Genomic DNA, 20,695 nt, shown 5'->3' on the forward strand with positions numbered 1-20,695 from the left:
TTAAATGTGAAGATTAGATTTCGTTCATCACAGTTGTAATTTTTGCAAATGCTGCTTCTCAAAGATAGTAGCAGCACTAATGAAACAATGCTGTTTAATTAGTTTTAGTAGCAATTTACAGTGGAGAGGAAAAACATAGTTCTTGTAGTTGTTTTCAAAGCAGACCAAAGTAAAGCAAAAATGACAAAATAAGTAACCTGTGGAAGGTAACATTTGCACTTCCAAAGAAAGGTAAAATTTAAGATTCAACCACTGTTGTACGTTCCATCTTCTCCCATGCTGCAAGACTCAGTGTTGTGGGTCATGACAGTGCTACCTCCCATGAAGCGGTAAAAGTGAGAGACTCAATGTGGCCACATCACTGTCAATCACAGGAGCAAAGTGTGTTTGTGTAAGTAAATAGGTTTAGTAGCCAGGTTTCACCTTATCCACCCCCATCCCCCATGGGAAGTATTGCATCTTCGGTCTGTCATTCTGCTTTTATATCTCTTTCTTTCTCTTTTGAGAAGCTGTGTGGAAAAAGGAGGGTAAGGAAAGACTTAAGAATTATTTCAGGCAGAGAAAAACAGTGATACTGTAATGTTTACATACAGAGGCTGATGAGAATGAGTCCACACTCTGCCTTCCACTCCACAGAGGACACCAGCAGCCTCTGCTTTACTTTAGGGAGTGGTTACAATGTAGCATCAAACTCCAGTGCAGATCAGTAGTTGCCTTGCAGGATGTGCTGCCTCTTGAACAGTCTTATGCTCAGGTCTGTCTTCTCTCAAGCTAGGTATCACGTTTGGGCTCCAAGCTCCATCCATCTTTGCTGTTGCTGCATTTCTCTCTTATCACACGTACAACACAGCAGAAGCCACACCTATCTGTACTTTGAGACAAAGATGCTTTCCATACATCTATTTCTTCCTGGTTTACTTTTAAATTAGAGAGTAAAAGCTTAATTTCTAGGTGACCTGTGGTGGCAGAAGGACATTCATGTCACAACACGTGATTACCATGCTGAAAATAACATTTAATCTAGGGAAATATGTCCCTATACAGGATCTCTGTGTTAGCAACTCTGTTTTTCACTGGCCAAGGTACTTATTCTCCTCTCATCAGAGAATGCCAGCAAAACTCATGATTTACTGTTCCAGCTATTTTGGTGATTTCATAGAGATCTGAAATAAGCTTCCTGAACATTCAGAATGGTAGACACACAGTGAATCTAATTCTAGTCTTTTGGGTTTGTTCAGCTTTGACTTTTGGGAAGCAGTCTACATACTACTGCCCCACAATTTAATCATACTTTAGTACTGGATAGTGATTGCATTTATTTTTTGATTCTGGAAACCTGTATTTGTTTGATCATTCTGCATTCCAAGCAGTAGCTGCTTTCATTGGTCACCTTGCTGTAGTGATTTGTTTCTGCTTTTGGATTCCCTGCTGATGATTTCACATGAGGTGAGGGATAAATGAAATTAGTATATGAAGTGGTAATAGGTTTTTTTAAAGTTTATTTTATTTCACTTTTGAAGCATGTTCTAGTCCATTGTGATTTCTAAATGACAGCTTACTCTTCATGGATTATACAGATCTGTATAATGTCCTTCTTGCGTTACTCAACTGTAAAATGGCTGCTGAATGAAGATCCTAAGACTACAAAGCTGACACCCTTTTGTTAGTAATTGAGATCACTTTATGGTCTTTTGACTGTTTTTCGGGAAGAAACACATTGCTTTATATTTGGCTTATAATTTCAAAGGTATTCTCATAAAGAATTCAGCCTTAGTCATAAGTTCTGTAGCATGGCTACCTGAAAACCAGGTGTAACAGTAGATTATTTAGGCTGACAAATGGCAGCCTTCATGGTCATTAAATATACAAATAAGCTGTTCAGTCAAATAAGAAGTGTAACAACAGCAATTGAGTTTCTTCTAGTATTTGTAACAGATCTTGTCATGCTGAGCTCAAGCTGTCTCTAGGTTTTGTTTGATCTAAATTGTACACCAGTAATTTCTGTGTGCAAAAATACTTGAATTAGATATCTGTTAACCTTTTTCTTTACTCAGAATTCTTTGCATTTAAAGTCCATTATTGTTCAGTGATTCCTGTCAAATGAATCTTTGCACGGAGACACTAGCATTTGGTGACTACTGGATCAAAGATTCTTTTCCAGAGAGGCAAGATGTTTGGAGAGTCTCAGAAAACAAAACCTTTTCTTGTTTTGAGTCAGTTTGGGGATCTCTTGTTAAAGGTGTATTAGAAACATCTTGCACTTCGCAGTGTTTTGTGGGCTTCCAGATCTTAATATTCTCAAGGTGCAAGTGTATCGTCTGTCACTACTTTTCGTGGGTCTATAGACAAGTGCAACTTTGGCTTATCTCCTTTCTGGCTTAAATGATCGAAGCTACCAAGTTTCATTTAAAGTAGAGAAAATGTTTTTGAAAGCTTAAGTTATTTTCATAGGCAAAACAAGGATTTGGGATCAGCTAAACATTAATAACATACTCAATATTCTTATGTAAAAAAATGAAGACGCTCTCTGGAATACTGCTACTTTTGAATTCTTGGTGGTAGTGTTTATTAAACAAGGAGAAAGAGTGGGAATAAGCACAAATCACTTATGACCACCCACCAAAAGTCTTTCCTTGGTACTGCTGCTTCTGGATGTCCTTACAGAATGCTAGGTCACGTTTTGATGTATTTTCCACGATGCCACTAAAGGAAAATCCAGTTTCTTATACTGACACGCTTCTGCCTGTTGTACAGATATTTTTTTTAAAACAGATGGAAAATGATGGGACGTACAACAAGGGCAAATTATGTATATACATTTGTCTTCATCCTTCCGCTTCCCTACCTCCCTTTCCTATGTGCAGATATGTGTATGTGTTCTAATTCTGTTCAGTTTTTAAAGACTGATTCTGGCATTGTTCTGAGACTAGGCTTACTGAAGTGTGAGACTGTAGAGTGAGACATTAGACAGGGACTTAAGCTGCAAAGATCATGCAGAGTGGAATTAAGCTAGGTGTACACACCTTCCTGTGATTGACAGTGGTTTTGCTTTGTCAGAGAGCGATAACATTTGCTTTATAAAATCTTGTTTTGTAGACTGGGAGAAGAGGAAGGACTCCTACAAAAGCAATAATGGTATGTAATTTTTGCTCTCAGAGTGGTTATAATCCTAGCAGGTTTCTACTGTTTCAAGTTTTTACTATTTTTTTTCCCATAGTAATCCAAGGGAAAAAAACAACATCTTTTTGATGTTTTTGTTGAACAGTTACTACTTGTAATTGTTAGGAGTCAAAGGAAAATTGCTTTAATAGAGGGACATAAGTGAATAAAGAAAAATGTATGTAGACTGTCAGAACAGATCAGCATGTGTATTGGCAAAAAACTGGTAAACTGAAGAGAGTCTGTTCTCAAAGTAAACCAATGTGCAGATTGAGAATTGTCCTAGTTCTGCAATATCTACAAGTGCAGATAACTAAGAAAGATTACATTTTTGTACAAATTGATAATTATAATTTAGATAAGACTTACTGGACATGGGCACACTGAAAATGGGGAAATATGTATGAAAGTAGTTTATCAGAGAACAACAGCACTGAGCGTTTGCAACTTCACTGCAGAAGCTATATTAAAAATGGGGGATGGGCAATTCATCACTTCAAACTTCTCGTTCATTCCTTTAATTTACAAAGCATCTGTGAATAAAACTCGTTCAAATATTAATGAGTAAGTAATATTTGTGTCTTAGCCCTGGAATGTTGGGTTGAAAAACAAGACCTGAAAAAAACCTTTCCTTTTCTTTGTAGGGGACAAGTCATTAACATGCGGTACCTGGAATATTTTGAGAAAATTCTTCATTTTATTAAAGATAGGATCCTTGTTTATCATGGGTAAATTACTGGTATTTTTCTCCCTGCTTCACTCCCCTGATAATATTGATCTGAAAATTACATAATACTCATTTCAGAAAATCTGAGGGCTATTTTCTTAATTTTAGTAACTTCTAGTTTTCTTAGTATCTATAATTGTCTTATTTCCTACTAGAAATGCAAATCTTGTCTATTGCTATGTAAAGAAACTTAACTAATAGGAAAAAACATTGTGAATTACAGTATACCTAGAAACTATTAACAGCGTTGAATTTGTAGCCACAGTTTTGGCATGAGTGTGTCTCAATTCTTTCTAAAAATGCGTTTTATTAAAGATTTTGTTTCCTCCTGGTAGAATGGAGTACAATTTCTGTGAATATTGAGGTTAATTTATTAAATAGTAGGAGTGAGGAGAAAAGAGAAAAGAATATATGGAAGGTAATTTTAATTGAAACTGGTGTTTGACAAGTAGTTTTAAAGGAGCAGAGAATCTTTACTACCTGTTACATAGATGGGTTGGTAGACTTTGTCCAGGAACAGAAGACAGTTGTAGAATATTGAATGAAGGAATGTGACTCAAGCTGAAAATTGATGTTGGCTTCTATTTCAAACTGTGATCAGATTTTTATGAGTAAAATGTCTTCCCCACCTGTGGATCATTTGTGGCAACGGTGTTCTGATAACATTAAAAATGAAGAAACTTTTAGGTTTAAACCCTCTCATTTTTCTTTGGCCTGGTAAATTTTATTAAATATTGAGTTCTGTTTTTCAATCTCATTATGCTACTTAAATATAAAAAAATGAAAGTGCAAAAAATCCTTATAACAGTTGAAAACATTTAAGTTTTAGAAAATTTATGATAGTTGCTTGATATGTGTAAGTTCTGTAGTAACTGGGAAGTCTGTCCTCTTCTGTTGGGAGAAAGTTTGTTTGGAGTGAGCCAGCAGCATTTGATCTTAAGCCAGAGCAATTTGTGTTGTGATTTTTTTTGAAAAGAATTCTGTTCTTAAAATCTAGGTGTACAGTAATTAAAAAAAAGTATTACAGCACTAGTTCAATAGGTTTCTTCATGGACCATCTGTGCCTGCATCTGTAGTATTTACATACCTTTGAGGCTACACAGATGCATGTATTTTGAGAAGACTATTTCTAACATTAACACTAGTCATCTTCTGTCTTTCCTCATCAGCAACCCCTTGCTCACATGCACTCATGCAAACAGTTTAATGCTTTGCAGTGGCCAACAGCAAATGACTAAAATAAACCTGAAGCTGAAGTTTGAAGCCAAAAAAAAAAAAAAAGCTGAGATAAAATAGGAGGAAATTACTTTTTGAAGAGCAAGAGAGCATGTGGCCAAGTACAAAGAAACTAATTTTCAGAAAAGAAATAATTAAATAACTTTCAATAACTTACTGTGCTATGGCTAATTAGGTTAAAGCTAGATGGATTTCCAGAAATGCTATGTGTTCAACCATTGTGATTCCATATTTAATTTTTTTCCAGTGCTAATAATCCAAAAGGACTATTAGAGGTTCGAGAAGCTTTGGAAAAGGTACATAAAGTAGAAGATCTTCTTCCCATAATGAAGGTAAATTAAAGAAAAACTTTAAAATATGATGAAAATAACAAAATTTATTCTGGGAGCTACCCAGTTCCTCAGAATATAACCATTGTGGTTAAGTTTAAAATGAATAACTGCAAACACTAGGTTTTTTTAAATAACTCGTGTTATTTCAAATCTGCATGTGTTAGGGTATGACTTTCCCTTTGATATGTGATGTATATTGACAAGGCTTTGCCTAGCTGTGGATTGGTAAAGAAATGATGGGAAAACAGAACACTGAATGTAATTCTTTGAAGCCAGCTTTATCAGCGGGGAGGGTTTGTGGTCAGATCCACCATAATGGGCTCACGGTATGTCTGTACAGTACGAAGGAGAAAATTGAAGGTGTGTGTCGGAGAATAGGAACATGGAAGCTCTTTTTACCTTAGCTTCGTTGGTGCAGATCACTACATAGTAGGGCTGGCAGGGGGAAGTAATTGCCCTTAGTGAACAATAGCTAATCTGAAATGAAATCTTGGTTTGTTTTGGTGCTTTGGAAGAATGTCAGGAATGGGGAAACCTGCTGGGTGGTGGTCTTCAGAAAAACCTTGGATATATGATGTGCAAAGTTATTTATACTCTTATCTCAACTTAAGTCATAAGGCTTGAGCTAAGTTTAAGTAAAGTTCTTGCCTCTCTCCCCTGAGTTCCCCAAATTCATCTAGGATGAGCAGTGTGTGTTTGCATTTGGGGAAACAGTGTTACAAAGTGGGTTTTGTTTGTTGGTTTTTGTTTGTTTGTTTGTTTTTTTAAGGATTGGACAGGATTTTATTTAACTACAACAAAAATGGGAAGAAAGTCGTTCTAAATAAAGACAAAGGCATTGCTTTCTTATCGGGTGTGTCCACATTGCAATTTTGTATCTAAGCAAAGCTGACAGATTGCCATAGAACAGAGCTCTCTGGAGATTTATTGCTGCTACTACTGATAGACTGGGTTTGGATTTGTTTGCAGTAGTAGTGCTCACTTGTGCACTACAGATACCTTTACAGAAGCTACGTGGCTCAAGCACTAAATTTTTCTATATATTTTTTAATATATATTACTAACATAAGTGTCTTCCAAGACGTACCATAATTTTGGAGGTCCTTCTTGTATTCCTGTATTGTCCTTGTCCTTGAAAGATAAAGCCAAGTTGATGCTAACTGAGGCTAAACAAAAACTTGTGATGAACAGGTAGTAGGTGTTGGAGTGGATAGACAATGAAGTGTTCTCTACAGACAGACAAATGTGCAAATAGGTCCCTGTAGATCACCTGATATGGCTATTGTGGAATTGTAGACCATAAAAATGTTATTAGTGGAGTTAAAAATATAGGTTACTTCAAGAGGATGATGAAAATATATAAACAGCAGACTATACATGACACTTCAAAATAAATGTCTCAATTAGCAGCAAATATTCTTCCTAGTTGTCATAACCTCTAAGTTTTCCTCTGGTTTGAATCTCCTGCATCCCATTCCAAATTGTATCAAAGTGGAATGCTGTCTTTCGTTAGAGGCTTTTAAATTTGTTTCTTTAAAATAAATGCAGATTCTCTTTGAAGAAAACATCCTGGATCACAAGTTCTATCTTAAAATAAATAGTAGCCTGAGTAATTCATTCAATCCTATTGCATAATAGTCGTTAATAGTGCCTGTATAAAATGAAAGTCTGCTAATACTGATGTAGTTTGGCTATTGGTGTAGCTGGTGAATGTTGAATATCAAAAGCTGGGCTCTTGGCTTTACTTCAATACCTGGCTTATACAACTCTTTGGCTACAGTAGTACACTTAGATAATGTAGCTTTGTAAAATTCTTAAACTTTGCGATATTTTTCCTTCTGATGATGATGAACTTTAACTGAAACTGGATCACAGTCAAGAAATTGTTGCTGTGAGCTCTATTCTGGAATCCATACTTAGACTAATGTGGCTGCTTAGTGTAAACATAAAACAGGCTCTCTAATCCCTGCTTTTGCATTTACATTGTTACACCAAAAGGTTGCTATCAACATGCAGTTTGGGAAGAAATCTGTACAGCTCAAATGTACAATTGCTTTTCATAAACAATGCCACTTTATATTCCCTATATGGTTATAAAGTTGAATGTCAATATGCCTCCTTCGATATCTGATTTCTTTTCAGTATGAAATAGAGAATAAATGAAATAATGTAGTTGACAGTAACATTTTGTTCTTTTCCCTCATTTTGCCCTTTTTCATTTTTGCTCCATGTATTTTTAGGTGTTTCAAAACAATAGCTAGGCAGGCAGTCTGTCTCTGTTCACACCAATGTTACCTTCTTTTCTTTTGAAAGCAGTTTAACAGTAAAACAAGAGATGGGTTTACCGTGAACACAAAAGTCCCCAGCCTTAAGGATCAAGGGAAAGAATATGATGGCTTCACAATCACAATAACAGGAGATAAGTAAGTATGTTTGCTATTTTCAGGCGTTCAAGTACATTAACTAATGATGAAGTATTAGCAGCTAATCTTCTCAAATGCCATTTCTACTTGCATAAAGTGGGTTTTGTAAATAACTGAAAAACTGGTTCATTTGAGAACTTCTGATTTTTGTTGCATTCCCTAACAAAGAGGGAATATGGATAATATTGATGGAGTAGGCCCAGTTGAGATGATTCTCTAATATATAGCACAAAAGTGAGGAGAGACCTTGTTACTCAGCTTATATGATTAAGTGCCTGAAGTGGGAAAATCTCTGTCTTTATCCATATCAAAATACATTTCTTGTTGTGAGACTCTTATCTGCTCTGATGACTGAAAAAATCCTAAATGGAATGGAAATTTATGTGATCTAAGAATGGAAGAGACTTCCTTCTATTTGTATTGTTAGCCTTTTTTATTTTTTGAAATGTTTGCAGACCTATCTGCAAATATCAATTTAGATAGTACCTGAATGTATGAGGATACAAACAGGAGGCTTTGGGCCACTCTTTGGGTGTGATAGTAAATTTCTCACTTTATGGATACTGGCTCCTTGTCTTCCTGAAGAATGAGCATTAATCTGAAGCTCTGAAGTGCTGTCCTACTACTAACTAAAAACTTGGACTTATGGGATTTAAAATTCTATGCATTGGAATTCTTCCCAAAACTTGTGTGCTTCCAATGAGTGACATGGAAGCCAAACTTATCTTCTAAAATGTTAACATATCTCTTGGGTTTCAATCTTAGGTTCTGAATCATATGGCTATATACAGTGAGATGGCATTAAATATATGGCCTCACTATTTTGGGGAAAATATTTTGGTCTTGGTAAGACAGTCTAATTTTGTTCTGTATCAGCCAGTCTGTTTTGATCCATAATTTGTAGCTATGCTTTTATACCAAAACAGTTCAATTTTGGTAGTCTAAAAGTTAACAAAACTACACTTTACACTCAGTACAAAAATCTTAAGCCCATGAAAATCTTTTAAAATTCCATATTTCTTAATTTTTTACTATGCTTTAAGTGAAACACTAATGCTTGTCAGGTATTCTTCAATAGAAATACTTCATCTGTGATTAAACAGCAATGTTTATGTATTCTTTCAGACAAACTTACAACATGACAATGTTTTTAATTCAATGAGGTTTTTTTAGGTGTTTCTTTTTTATTAAAAGGGGGGCAATGCACATAATCTCCTGCTTGAGGAAAAATGATAGGAAAAAGGTTATGATGTGATATTTAACATCTGTACCTCTGTAACTTACCCTGCATATTAGGTTATGCATCAAGTTCTGTTCAGCAATGTCTTACCTCATTTTTTGTTTCACCCACTTCATAGAGTGGGGAACATACTATTTTCAGTAGAAACCCAGACAACAGAAGAGAGAACACAGCTGTATCATGCAGAAATAGATGCGCTATATAAGGATCTAACAGCTAAAGGAAAAATTCTAATTCTGTCTGCAGAGCTGGGGGTAAGGCTGTTTTAATAGAAATTATGGATTCCTCGATAAAATTATATTATGTTTTTATACCTTCCGTATAACAGTCACTGGTTCATATTTTTTGACAGAGATAATAAAACAGAGTAATAAAACTGACTGTTTACTTAAACACGTTTATGACAAATACCATAGGAAGTTGCCATAATCCTGTTACTTTTAAGATTTGCTGTGCTTTGCTGCAGTTATAGGGAGAGTGCAGACAAGGTCTCAATATTGCAGTGTATTCTTATTTTTTTCTCTCTCCTCTTATTTTCTTTATTTTTCTCATGGGTCTATATTCACTGTTTCATCATCCTTACAAAGTACTGCTTAGGATTTGGCTCATGGTGGCTACATACAAGATCAGAAGTAACAAGAATTCATGAGAAGCACTAGAATTGTGAAGGTTTTGATCAAGACATTGTTGATCTGCATTGCAATGAGAATCTGACTGCGTTTGAGCTTGTGCTTTCCGTTCTTCACCCTTTAACACAGTGTGGGTGAACTGTTTCACCTACATTTTAAAGATGTAACAAAATAATTTGCTTAAACTTCTATTAATCAGACTTCAAGTTCTCAAGTTGACTTTTTTCACATTTGAAATGGTTCTTTTAAAAAAATTATCACAGTACCGTAACACTTTCCAATATGTGTTTCTTTGTAGTGTATTACCTGGCTATTTAATTATTTTTTTTCCTTTTAGGAAGTAGATGCTGTTTGCAATTTGATCCTGTCATTAGTTTATTACTTCTATAATTTAATGCCACTTTCGAGAGGATCTAGGTTAGTGATTGTCTTGATCATGTCTGTTATCTTGGATGCATGCTGTAAAATGTCAATATGTTGGAGTATCTTAGGATATTTTTTTAATATTAAAAAAGCTCTGGGTTGAGCTGTTTGTCCTGCACAGTCGCTCATCTTGTGCTGCTGTGATGATGGGTACTGACTTAGTACTGTTTTAAAAGCTAGTTTGTAGTTGCTGATGATAACTATTTGGAGCTGCATGTATATTGAAAACCTTGAGTAGTCTGTGTTTATAGACTTCAGCTCACAGATTGAAGAGTGTCATTTTAAAATTGCAGTGATTTGGCTCCTAATCTGTATTATGTTACACCACTGTAATCTCACTCAAGAAGCTTTACTGAAGCATATATTTAAGATAAAGTTTACTTTGAGATAACTTATATTTTAGTATATTTTAATAAAACTATTTTGGTAATTTTTTGCAACTGTTAGGGTCACCAGATGAAACCCTAGAATAGCCCCGCATGTCACAGATCTCCTTAACTGAAATTCTAGTTTAATTCAAACCTGGATACATCTAAGACTATTATGAATCCCTGTTCCACAAAGTACTTAAGATCTTTGATCTTATTATTAAACATAGTTCAGTAGAAAACAAAATTTAAAGAAATCCTGAGACTTTTTTATAATCAGATTTTGCCTTTATCTTACAGAATGTAAAAATTAACAGAAATTCTGTCTTGAATTTCACAATTTTTAGAAATTTAAGTTAAATAAAGAAAAAGTTAAATAACTGACCAGCTTTACAGTGCCTCTAGCTCTGTTGCAGTAGAGTTCATCAGCTTCTCTGGGATACAGCTAAGCTCATTGGGAACAGGAGTTTGCTTTGGTTTTTAGCTCTATGGAGTCTTAAGAACTCCTAAGTCTGAAATTATGGTTCTGACTACTGTAGAAACAATGCTTTTCAGTAGTTAAACTCCATAGGATCATAACTTCATTCCAGTGGTGTTGCAAAGTAACAGTGATTTCACTTTTTAAGTGTTTCATGCTTGTTTAAATTTCTAAAATAGTAACTAGCACAGTAATTTTTACTAGCCTTCTATGAAACAGCACTGTATTTGTTTTGTAGTCTAAAATGGCACTGTTGAAAAACTTTTACTGTACTACTTTGGTTTTGATGGTTTTTTTTTAGTGTGATAGCTTATTCAGTGATCATGGGAGCACTAATGGCAAGTGGGAAGGAAGTATCAGGAAAAATCCCTAAAGGAAAGGCAAGTATCAAAATACGCTGGTTCAGCCTTGGTGGAGGAGGTAGCACTTGTAAACGTGAGGAAGGAGCTGTAAGAATGAACAGAAGTTCCACACTTGTTAACTGGAGATGGATTAGCTGCATACTATGGTGTCTTGCAGCCAGAGGGAGGTTTGAAAATTTCATTGCTGTTATGACAGTAAGTGAGATTTAGATATAGTATGTGGGATAATTCTGGTTAGTCAAATTGTAGCAGTTTGTGTCCCACAGTAATTACATATTTGTAACCAAAGCATTTCTAGTGTGCCCAGCTGCTTTCTTCCGCTTTGAGAAGGGTTCTCAAATACTGAGAATACTTGGGCAGAATTAATGACTCTTCTGGCACACAGCAGAAATTTTCTCTCTTTGCTGTCAATGTCCCTCAGAGCATTTAGGGCTTGGTAAATAGAAATGTATTAGCAACTCTTCTTGATTTTTTCCTTCCCCTCTGTATTCTGCTAAATTTAAAATAAGTCCTAGTTTTGAGTGACTACATCTGAATATTATACCACCTTGCTCAATAGAGGGTATTCAACTATTGGTCTGTTAGCTGTTACCTTTTCCGTATGAAAGGAGTGAGAGCACCTCTGTCTATTTAACATATCGTCAAAAGAATCAGTGAAATGCCAGTGAGAATCGAAGTTGTTGAAGAAAATACCCTGTGTGGATAACGGAAGAAAGAGCAGCTTTCCCTTTGTTCTAGAAATCTCTGAAAACAACGAAGTTTGTCCTTTCAGTACAATGAGCTACTAGCTTTTAAGAACAAACTGCACTTGCTTAGTAGCAAGAAAGATGCCTTTTCAGTATGCCGTTAAGCTGGTATCTTCACCATTCTGTGGGAGTTCAAGCTAAGGTAAAAGACTTAGGTGGGTTTTCTCATGGATCTTCTTAGGACTTACTAGGATAGTACATTTTGTCTGATTTTATGCAGGCAAGCAGAGTTTCAGCATTATTAAAACGCAGATTTCTGACTACAGGCAGCTTTGTGAACATTTTTACATTTGAGGTTTTTTTCTGAAACAGAGTGCCTGAATTGGAACAAAAGTTTTGTGGGTTTTTTTTTTTGTTTGTTTTTTTAGAACAGTTTTCACCAGCTGGAAGAAATAGTTTTCCCCAGTTGAATGAAACTGGGAAATTGTTTTTCTTGCCAGATTTCTTAGAAGGGTATTTCTGTCTGGTCCCAAGCTTATGACAGCATGTATTATCTGACTGCTCTGAAGACAAAGATGCCCAGTAGTCAAGAGTCCTGTTATGGCCTGGCAGGTTAGTCGGTAGCCATGGCCAGTGTAGATTCTGGTGTTGGTTGTGGTGGAGTGTGCAAACACACAGAGACTTTTAGTGCCTGGCATGCATGCTGACTCTCAAACTGGTGATGAGGGACAAAGTAGTCTGGGCACAGACTAGTTAGTAAGCTTACTCCTGTCTTACAAGAATGTAGGTAGCATGCTCTCAGAACCCCTCCTTGCATTCAGGCAAAGTTCACTGAACTACAAATGTGTCAGCTTAAATGTTTCAGTACTAGTGAACTAAGGTTTTTAACTGAAAAACATTGTTTTGCTGAAAACTTATTTTCAGCTGTAGATACGAAGTTGCACACATTTCTTGGCTATATGTAGTCAAACTTGTCTGAAAACCCACTGTGGAAAGAAGTAATACAGAATGCCTGGAAAGTTCAATATAAATCTACCACTCACGTGATACAGTATTTTGCAGAATTCCGTATGTAGAAATGAGAAATATCCCCCTTTTATTTGAACATTGTCATAAAAGGTTGAAGACAGTCAATATTTTCTGGCACTAACTCATTAGTACAAACACCTTGTTAAAAAAGAAAAAAAAATCTGGATTTTCTCACAAAAGGAAGGTTATATTTTGAAAGTTTAATTTATATGTTAAGAATATTTGAGGATTAACTTCCTGAAATGAGAGAACTTAAGACCTTTATTTTGTTGTGTTTTCAGCTGGTTGATTTTGAAGCAATGACAGCACCAGGGTCTGAAGCTTTTAGCAAGATAGCAAGGAGCTGGATGAATCTAAAAAGGTAAGTCTTTCTGTTCAGGTGGGGGATGGGAAAATAAAATATGAAAGACTTTATATGTAAAATGTAAACTTATACTAAAAAAGGTACTCGGAAATTACAAGTTTATTAAATGATTCAGTGAATTTTTTAACAGTTCAGGAATTGATAAGAAAAGATTTGAGTTTACACACACAGTAATATATTTCTAGTCTAACGGAGTGGTTAGTAGACTAGATATTCAGTAATGTGAGTGTTATCCTCTGATAAACTATTTGGGTTAATACTTTCTTTGTCTGGCGGTCAGATTTGCCTTTTTGTTGTTGTTTTTTTATCATTAGTAAATTTGGTGATTGAATGAGGGAAAATTTTAACTTTTTCCCATGCTCATGGATCTCTTCAAACTATATATCAAAAGTCACTTACTTATCCTCTAGTGCTATTTTAATTTGGAGAATAAGTATTTTCAAAGCAGATGGCAGTTATGAATATACAGAATTATGTTACTTAGTATAACTATTGTACAATGCTTTAAAACTTTGTTTTTCATATTAATTGATTTTTGAATACTGAACATACTGATTCCTTGTCAATATTACAAATCTGGTGCATTTCATTTGTCCCTTAGCAGTTATTCCCCATACAAAATCTAAAAATCAGGCCAGAAAAAATCAGTTTCAGTATCCTTTAGTTTGGGGTCAAAACACTTGAAGGGTGCTGAGAGATCTGGCCGATATCCTCTGCAAGGCCACCTGTAATCTGTGAAAGGTGGTGCACAGCAGGGGACATCCTTGGTGACTGCAAGACAGGAAATCTGGTATCCGTCTTCCAGAAAGCCAGAAGGACAACCCAGGATAAAAAACCTATAGGCTGGTCAGCCTTGCTTTGGTCCCTAGGAAAGTCATCAAGTGGGTCCTCTAGGAAAGCATTTCAGGGTATATGAAGGTGACTGGGGACAGTCAATATGGATTTACTAAATGTTGTGAGACCCAATATGATCGCTTTCTGTGATAAAATGACTCATTTGTGGGTAAGAGAGCAATGGATGTTGCTTAGTTACTTCAGCAGGGACACCCACAATACTCTCATACCAAGATAGCACATTATGGTCTGGATGAATGGACAGCTAGATGGGTAAAAAGCTGGTTTGGATAATCAGATTTAGGGCGTGCTCAGCCCTTCAGACACACGTAGAATACTGTACCCAGTTTGGGGGCAGCTGCGTTAAAGACTATGATAAAATGGAGCAAATTCAGTAGGGAGCCACCAAGATAGTCAGAGGGCTGGAGCCACGTGCCTTATCAGGAGTTAATCGGGCTTGTTCAGCTTGAAGAAAAGGCTTTGACCTAACAGCAGCTTCACAGTACCTGTGAGTATTAAGAAAATGGAGCTGGGCAGTGCTTGGTGGGAGGACAAAAGGCAACATGCATGAGCTGAAAGGAGGTTCAGACTGAACATAATCTTTTCACCCAGAGGGTAGTCAAGCAGCAGGGCAGGCTGCCTGGAAAGGCTGTGCATTTTTCATCCCTGGAGATTTTCAAGACCTGACAGGATAAAACCCTGACACCCTGGTCTGACTTGGCAGTTGACCTTGCTTTGAGCAAGATGTTGGATCACAGACTTCCTGAGGTCTGGTCCAACCCGAGTTATTCTGAAAGCCTGAGGAACTCTGCAGCTGCTGTTAGTGCCGAATATCTCATACTGCTTAGCCTTGCTTAACTTCCCTGTCGGTGGTTCTCACCCTGGTAAGTTTCACTAGATATAAAAACCTTCCTGAATGAAGAAGGCTATTAAGAAGACTCATGGGCACCTTTGTTGGGCTTAGGCTAAAAATCTACATGTAAATGCAGTCAAATTAATTTATTAAGGAATAAGATTTTTAAACTACAGTGTAGCAAGTTGTGGTTTTTATTAAAAGTAGTCTGCGCAAATGTTGTGACTTGGTTGTCTTGGAAATACAAAATATTTATGGTTCCCACATTTTTTTTACTGTAAATCTCCCAATTTATATATTCAGTTTCTTTCTTAGTCCTCTGTTCATGTGTCTCTTTTTTTTCTTTTTTTTTTTTCTTCTTTTTTTTTCCTTAAGACATAACTTTACCAAAGGGGAACTGCTCTCTTGAGAGCAAAGTCAGCTTAAGCCATTTGAACCCTACCGATGCGTTTCTGACCCTCTCAGTTGTACTGTTGAAATTTATGGGAATCCATAGCAAACCAGATCAGGGAAGTGATTTGTGTTTAAAATAAGCTTGTTAAAACCAAAATTTATTTCTAACTGAGACCATTTTGTAGCATAGTCCCACCAATAGTATTGCTGTCTCAAATGAGAGATGTATAATGGGCAAGAATGAGAGTCGTGAAAATTGCTGAAGTTGGCTTTGCATGATGCTGAGAAAAATATCTGTAGAACTACAGCACAAAGGACCTGAAGTAATATTATGAAGGTAATGAACCTGAGTGGCTAATTTGTCTATGTTAGAAGAATAATAGCGGGTAAGGCAAGTAAAACTTGAAGACTTAAAGCAATAAAATTTTGCTTTAACTTCTGCCACTTCCAAAGGCTCTTTTATGTAGTCATAATCTTTGTTCTGTATAGCGAGTGAGGAGTCAGAGGAGCAAGAGCTGGTTGTGGGCAACAGATTCTTGACTTCAGGTCCCAGATTTGTTGGAGAAGAGGATGAAGAGAAGTATAAGCTAATGTGTTAACTTCCAGGTAAATCATAAAGCTCAGAAAAAGATAAGTAACTTTTTTTTTTTCCTTCTCTTTCAGTATTTCACCTTCTTACAAGAGCCTGCCATCAGTATCGGAGACATTTCCAACCCTGAGAACGATGATTGAAGTACTAAATACAGACTCGTCTCATTGTTTAAAAAAAACTATAGTTGTTGTATAATTTATACAAATAAAAGGCCAAGAGGTACTGCTTCGTAAATTATTTTGAAGGGGAAATTATGATCAGAACGGTTTTGTTTTGGTTTTTAATAGAGTAAACTTACTTGACTAGTTATCACCAGAATAAAAAGAGTCTGTCTGTGACCAATAATGGTAAAAAGGAAAAAAGAAACAGAACAGCTGATTTCTTGTATTGAAACATACTCTTAACAGGAAATACAGTTGTTCAGGGGCCACACTGAAGAGCACTAAGAAACTTGATCACAGTTATGATCTGAACATACTGCAGGTGAAAATTTATTTACTTTTCTCTTTTTATTTTTTTTAATCTGCATTCGGAATACCATTAGACTACTTCCTATTTGTGGGGTGTTTTGGTTTTGGGTTTGTTTTTTTTTTTTTTTTTTCAAAGCTTGTCTTCTGCATGGGAAACTTCATGAACTGTACATGTGTGAGTAATTGGTAAATGCACAAGCGTTTCATGTAATGCAATCCAGTGAGGAACAGATGTCAGCTTAAAAAGAATGGGTTTCAGGAAAATATTGTTTGGGAACAAAACCAAACAAACATATGACATCTTTGGAGTTAGGCTCTTGGTGAGTAAATGCCAGAAACACAGCAACTCTACATCAGTCTCCCTTTCCAAGTACCCATTGGTGGTGGTGGCTGGCAGAGACATCAATGACAGTATATTGGGCAAGCTAGCTCCTTGAGTTGTTTTTGTTGGGAGGGCCTGGCAGCGTTCTGGGAAGGCAGGCTTCCTGCAGGGCAGGGCTAATTCAGTTCAAACAACGCGGATAGCACCATGAACCAATTTCTGATTGTAATAGTGATGGTGGTATTTCTGGTGAGTTCTGACTGAATTACACTCATTTCAGCTTGAGCTCAGTGACTTTAGTACTCTTTATTAGGTTAAGTGATTTCAGAAACAGCAAGCAACGGTGAGGCAGATCTCTGGTTTCTTCAGTGGTTTTGATCAATGTTTTTTTTCCTGCCTTAATATCCAGCATTTCAGAAAATCTACAAAACTGTTCTGGTTTAGATATAGCTTTTAACTTGTTTAATACTGATGATCTAAACTGTGATTCTGTTGCTGTCATCGTTTATGCAAATAGTCTATTCTTTACTTTGCTTGCTTCCAATTTTCCAGAGGTTAGGGCCTTGTAGGGTAGTTGTAAATAACTTATTCTTTAGCATATGTTGTATTACATGGTTAGGCCAGATATTTCCCAGGGGAGAGGGGAAAACATCCCGCATACTGCAAGCGTACCAGTAGCAGCAGTGTGATTGCTGTTCTCTGGCTACAGCACAGGGCTATCTCAGTCCCCTCTTTAATGTAGGAAGAAAAAATGCAGCAAGACATCAAGAATGTTGATATAGGTGACCTACTTTAACAGTGGAACTGAAAACAGGTTGGATTTATTGAATGGAGGGTCTTTTCTTGGTTCTTCCACACAAGTATTCCAAGTGGACTCTCTAATCTTGTGTGTTTCGAGTTTGGTGGAGGGAGAGAGGGCAGAGTGCCACAGGTTAAGTTAGAAGCTGCTGTGAATACTGACATCCATTGTAAGAAAAGCCCTGTTGATTTAAAGTTAGATTTCATTATTTGTCACCTTGATCACTGGCAGAATAAGACATCTATGGGTACCTAGAGACCGGAGTGTTTACATGTATGAAGGATTTTCAGAGATAGAAAATGAATCCCAGAAAGTAGATGCATACTATGCCTACATTAGCAAGCAGTGCATCCCACCCAGTATGAGTAGCTCACTTCCCACATGATATGTATTTCAGAGGCTTTACTTTTATCTGCTTGTCTAGCTTAGAAACTGGCTGCTTATTGCATTTGGAGTGCATGTTAGCAACGCATCTTCCAGTTTGGATGTCTTTTGGATGAAACAACTTGTATTCTGAAACCTCTCTGCACTGTGAACCAAAACGTGGTAAGTGGAGAAAATTAGGAGATGCACCTCAAAAGTGTGCTGCCAATTAAAATTACATCAGTGGTGCATATATACCTGTGGGAACTTTTTTTATTAATTCCTGCATTCTAAGATTGCATATTGAGAGTACATGGGTAGGGAAAGAATCTCCTTTGCTTCCACTTAACATCTTTTACCATCTATTGCAGAAACAAATGTTACTCTGTGTAGTAATTCTTCCTCCCTAAGAGTAAAGTGCTGTTACAGTATTAACTTCTTGCCATGCTAACTTATGGTACTGTTACAAGACTAACCACAGCAGAAGTACTGCTGTATGAAGGCAGGGGAAGGAACAGGAAGCAGAGGGGTTTTTTAGATATTTTTATTTTTTTTTTACTCCTGATTCTGGTATGTCTGAGATTAGGTCTAGAATCTATTTCAAAGTTTTCTTGGTCTGTATTGGAGCTACAGTGATAACATGGTTAGATTTCATTAAAAAGTAGCGACCCAAATCCCAGCCAAGGGAAGAATGATCTAATGCTATCTCAAACTATAGAAATAAACATTTTTTTTTGCAAATAACAGAAAGTAAATGGTATGCCCATGTCTGAGCTCGTTTTTCATAAAGCTTATTTTTCCCTTCTCCTGCTTGTTTCCAGGGGAAATTATTAAGTAAGTTCAGGCATAGGTATCTGATCAGGGGATGTGTAACAGATGAGTGTGCAAAATGCAAGGAAATATATAGAAAATACCTGTTTGAAATCAAGTTGTTAGCTATTAATGAGCACTAATGCACTTTGTAGTGTTGCTAACCATTTGGAGGGATGGGTATAATTTTGAGCAAGTAACACTCACCAGAAAAAAAAAACAACAAACCAAAAACAAAAACAAAACCAAAAACAAAACCCAACAATAGAAACAGAATTTCATATGCAGACCTAAGGTTCATTAACCAAACCATAATAAAGGCACATCTGACCACCTGTCTGTCTGGTACTAATGAACATGCATTTTAAATTTTCATGGTCAGGATTTATGTAAAGGATGAAAGCAGGCATTTCTTTCCAAGTAAGGATTAAGGAGGCTGGAGTTTTCATTGAAAGAATTGTTACTGTCCAATTGTGACAAAGGTATTTTCCTGCCATTCTTGTGCCTGAGTACCTTCCCCTACCCCGCTAGAAATAAGCAGTGTTTGTTTCTATGGTGTCTTCTATTTAAAGCTCTAGAATTTTTAGAAACTTCTGTTAGATTTCATTATGGAGGAAAGGAATCGTTATTTTCTGCCTACCTAATAAGGAATGGTAGCCAGGAAGAGATGCCTAACTTTATGCCTCGGTTGTATTCTAATAGTATGCTCTTTTGTTTAAGCCTGTAAGTTGCTTTTTTAATAGATCTTGTATTATTCATTGTCAAAGGGGAACTCTGTTGGCACTGACCAGTCAGTTCATAGAACCATAAAATAAAAGGTTTCTTATTTCAGGGGTTAGACCAGAGGTAGTGGAAAAGGGGTGGTGGGGAAGAAGAAAATTCCCTGGACAGGTAGACCATGTACAGCTGTCCAGGTTTCCTTCCCCTCTTTTCTCTTATTCCTCTGACTGACTTCATACCCAGCCCCGTGCTGACAGACAAAAGGTGATATTAATGGGAGGTCAAGGAGGGTAGGTGTGACATGGATTACACCTCTATGAGTGTGTGTGTATGTGTATACGTGTTTCAAAGGCTTGTTTCTCTGGGCGTGATAGAGATGACTAAGAAAGAAAGCGAGCTCAAGTCAAACGCTCTCAAACAAGTTTAACAAAACAAACAGGATTATATAACTGGGCTGGTATGTGATGACTTGGAGAACTGTAATTGTCTCCTAAGAACCAGATATGTGGAGAAATCTATCATTTTCTATACTCCTCTGTGTTATCTTAGACAGCTGGTCTTAGCAATACCATTTGAACTTTTAAATGGGAACATTAGCATATTGCAGCCCCAACCATTTATCTGTTAAGTGTACTATTAAAGAAAGAAGGACGAGGGGAAAAAATTAGGCTAAGCAATGAAAACCCATTCATCTGAACCTCAATATTTGTGCGACTGTAATATATTTTGAAGATAATAAAAATTTTCATGCAGCAACCTAGGACAAAAGGCAAATAGGTTTAATCTCAGATAAATCTTCTAAAGCTTTGATCTCTGATAAATCTTCTAATATCTTTCCCTGTCTTTGGATAAGCTTGCTTTGGTTTTGTGGAAAGGAACTATGCTTTCCTCCCCCACCAGGAAACTTTGGGGGTCTCTTGGGAGTTTGTTAAAGCATTTGCTGAGGTACCACACACCTGTTAGGACTTGATACAGGAAAAGAGACTGTACAGTGAACAAGGAGCTATCTGAAAGTGAGAAACAAGGTGGTGAGTTTCCAGGCAAGCTAAGGTTAGTTGTGTAGTTTGCCAGTGAAATTTGCAG

At 36.6% G+C, this 20,695-nt stretch overlaps 1 protein-coding gene across 4 annotated transcripts in view; it reads left to right on the forward strand.

Annotated features, from left to right (window-relative positions):
* Nucleotides 1–16,350, forward strand: part of TTC13 (tetratricopeptide repeat domain 13) — a gene marked incomplete at its 5' end in the record, with an annotated part of 42,330 nt that extends 25,980 nt beyond the window's left edge. For 3 of the 4 annotated variants that reach the window (XM_080389274.1, XM_080389275.1, XM_080389276.1), the window contains 8 exons: nucleotides 3,804–3,887; nucleotides 5,370–5,454; nucleotides 7,768–7,877; nucleotides 9,236–9,371; nucleotides 10,084–10,163; nucleotides 11,317–11,395; nucleotides 13,374–13,453; nucleotides 16,200–16,350. In XM_080389274.1, the coding sequence (XP_080245400.1) occupies nucleotides 3,804–3,887; nucleotides 5,370–5,454; nucleotides 7,768–7,877; nucleotides 9,236–9,371; nucleotides 10,084–10,163; nucleotides 11,317–11,395; nucleotides 13,374–13,453; nucleotides 16,200–16,323 (778 nt within the window). In that variant the 3' untranslated portion in view covers nucleotides 16,324–16,350. The remainder of the gene's footprint in view (nucleotides 1–3,803; nucleotides 3,888–5,369; nucleotides 5,455–7,767; nucleotides 7,878–9,235; nucleotides 9,372–10,083; nucleotides 10,164–11,316; nucleotides 11,396–13,373; nucleotides 13,454–16,199) is intronic. The other variant, XM_080389273.1, reaches the window with a different exon arrangement.
* Nucleotides 16,351–20,695: the final 4,345 nt, after the last annotated feature.

The sequence above is a fragment of the Falco punctatus genome, assembly GCF_963210335.1.
Source record: "Falco punctatus genome assembly, chromosome: 5".
Lineage (NCBI taxonomy): Eukaryota > Metazoa > Chordata > Aves > Falconiformes > Falconidae > Falco > Falco punctatus.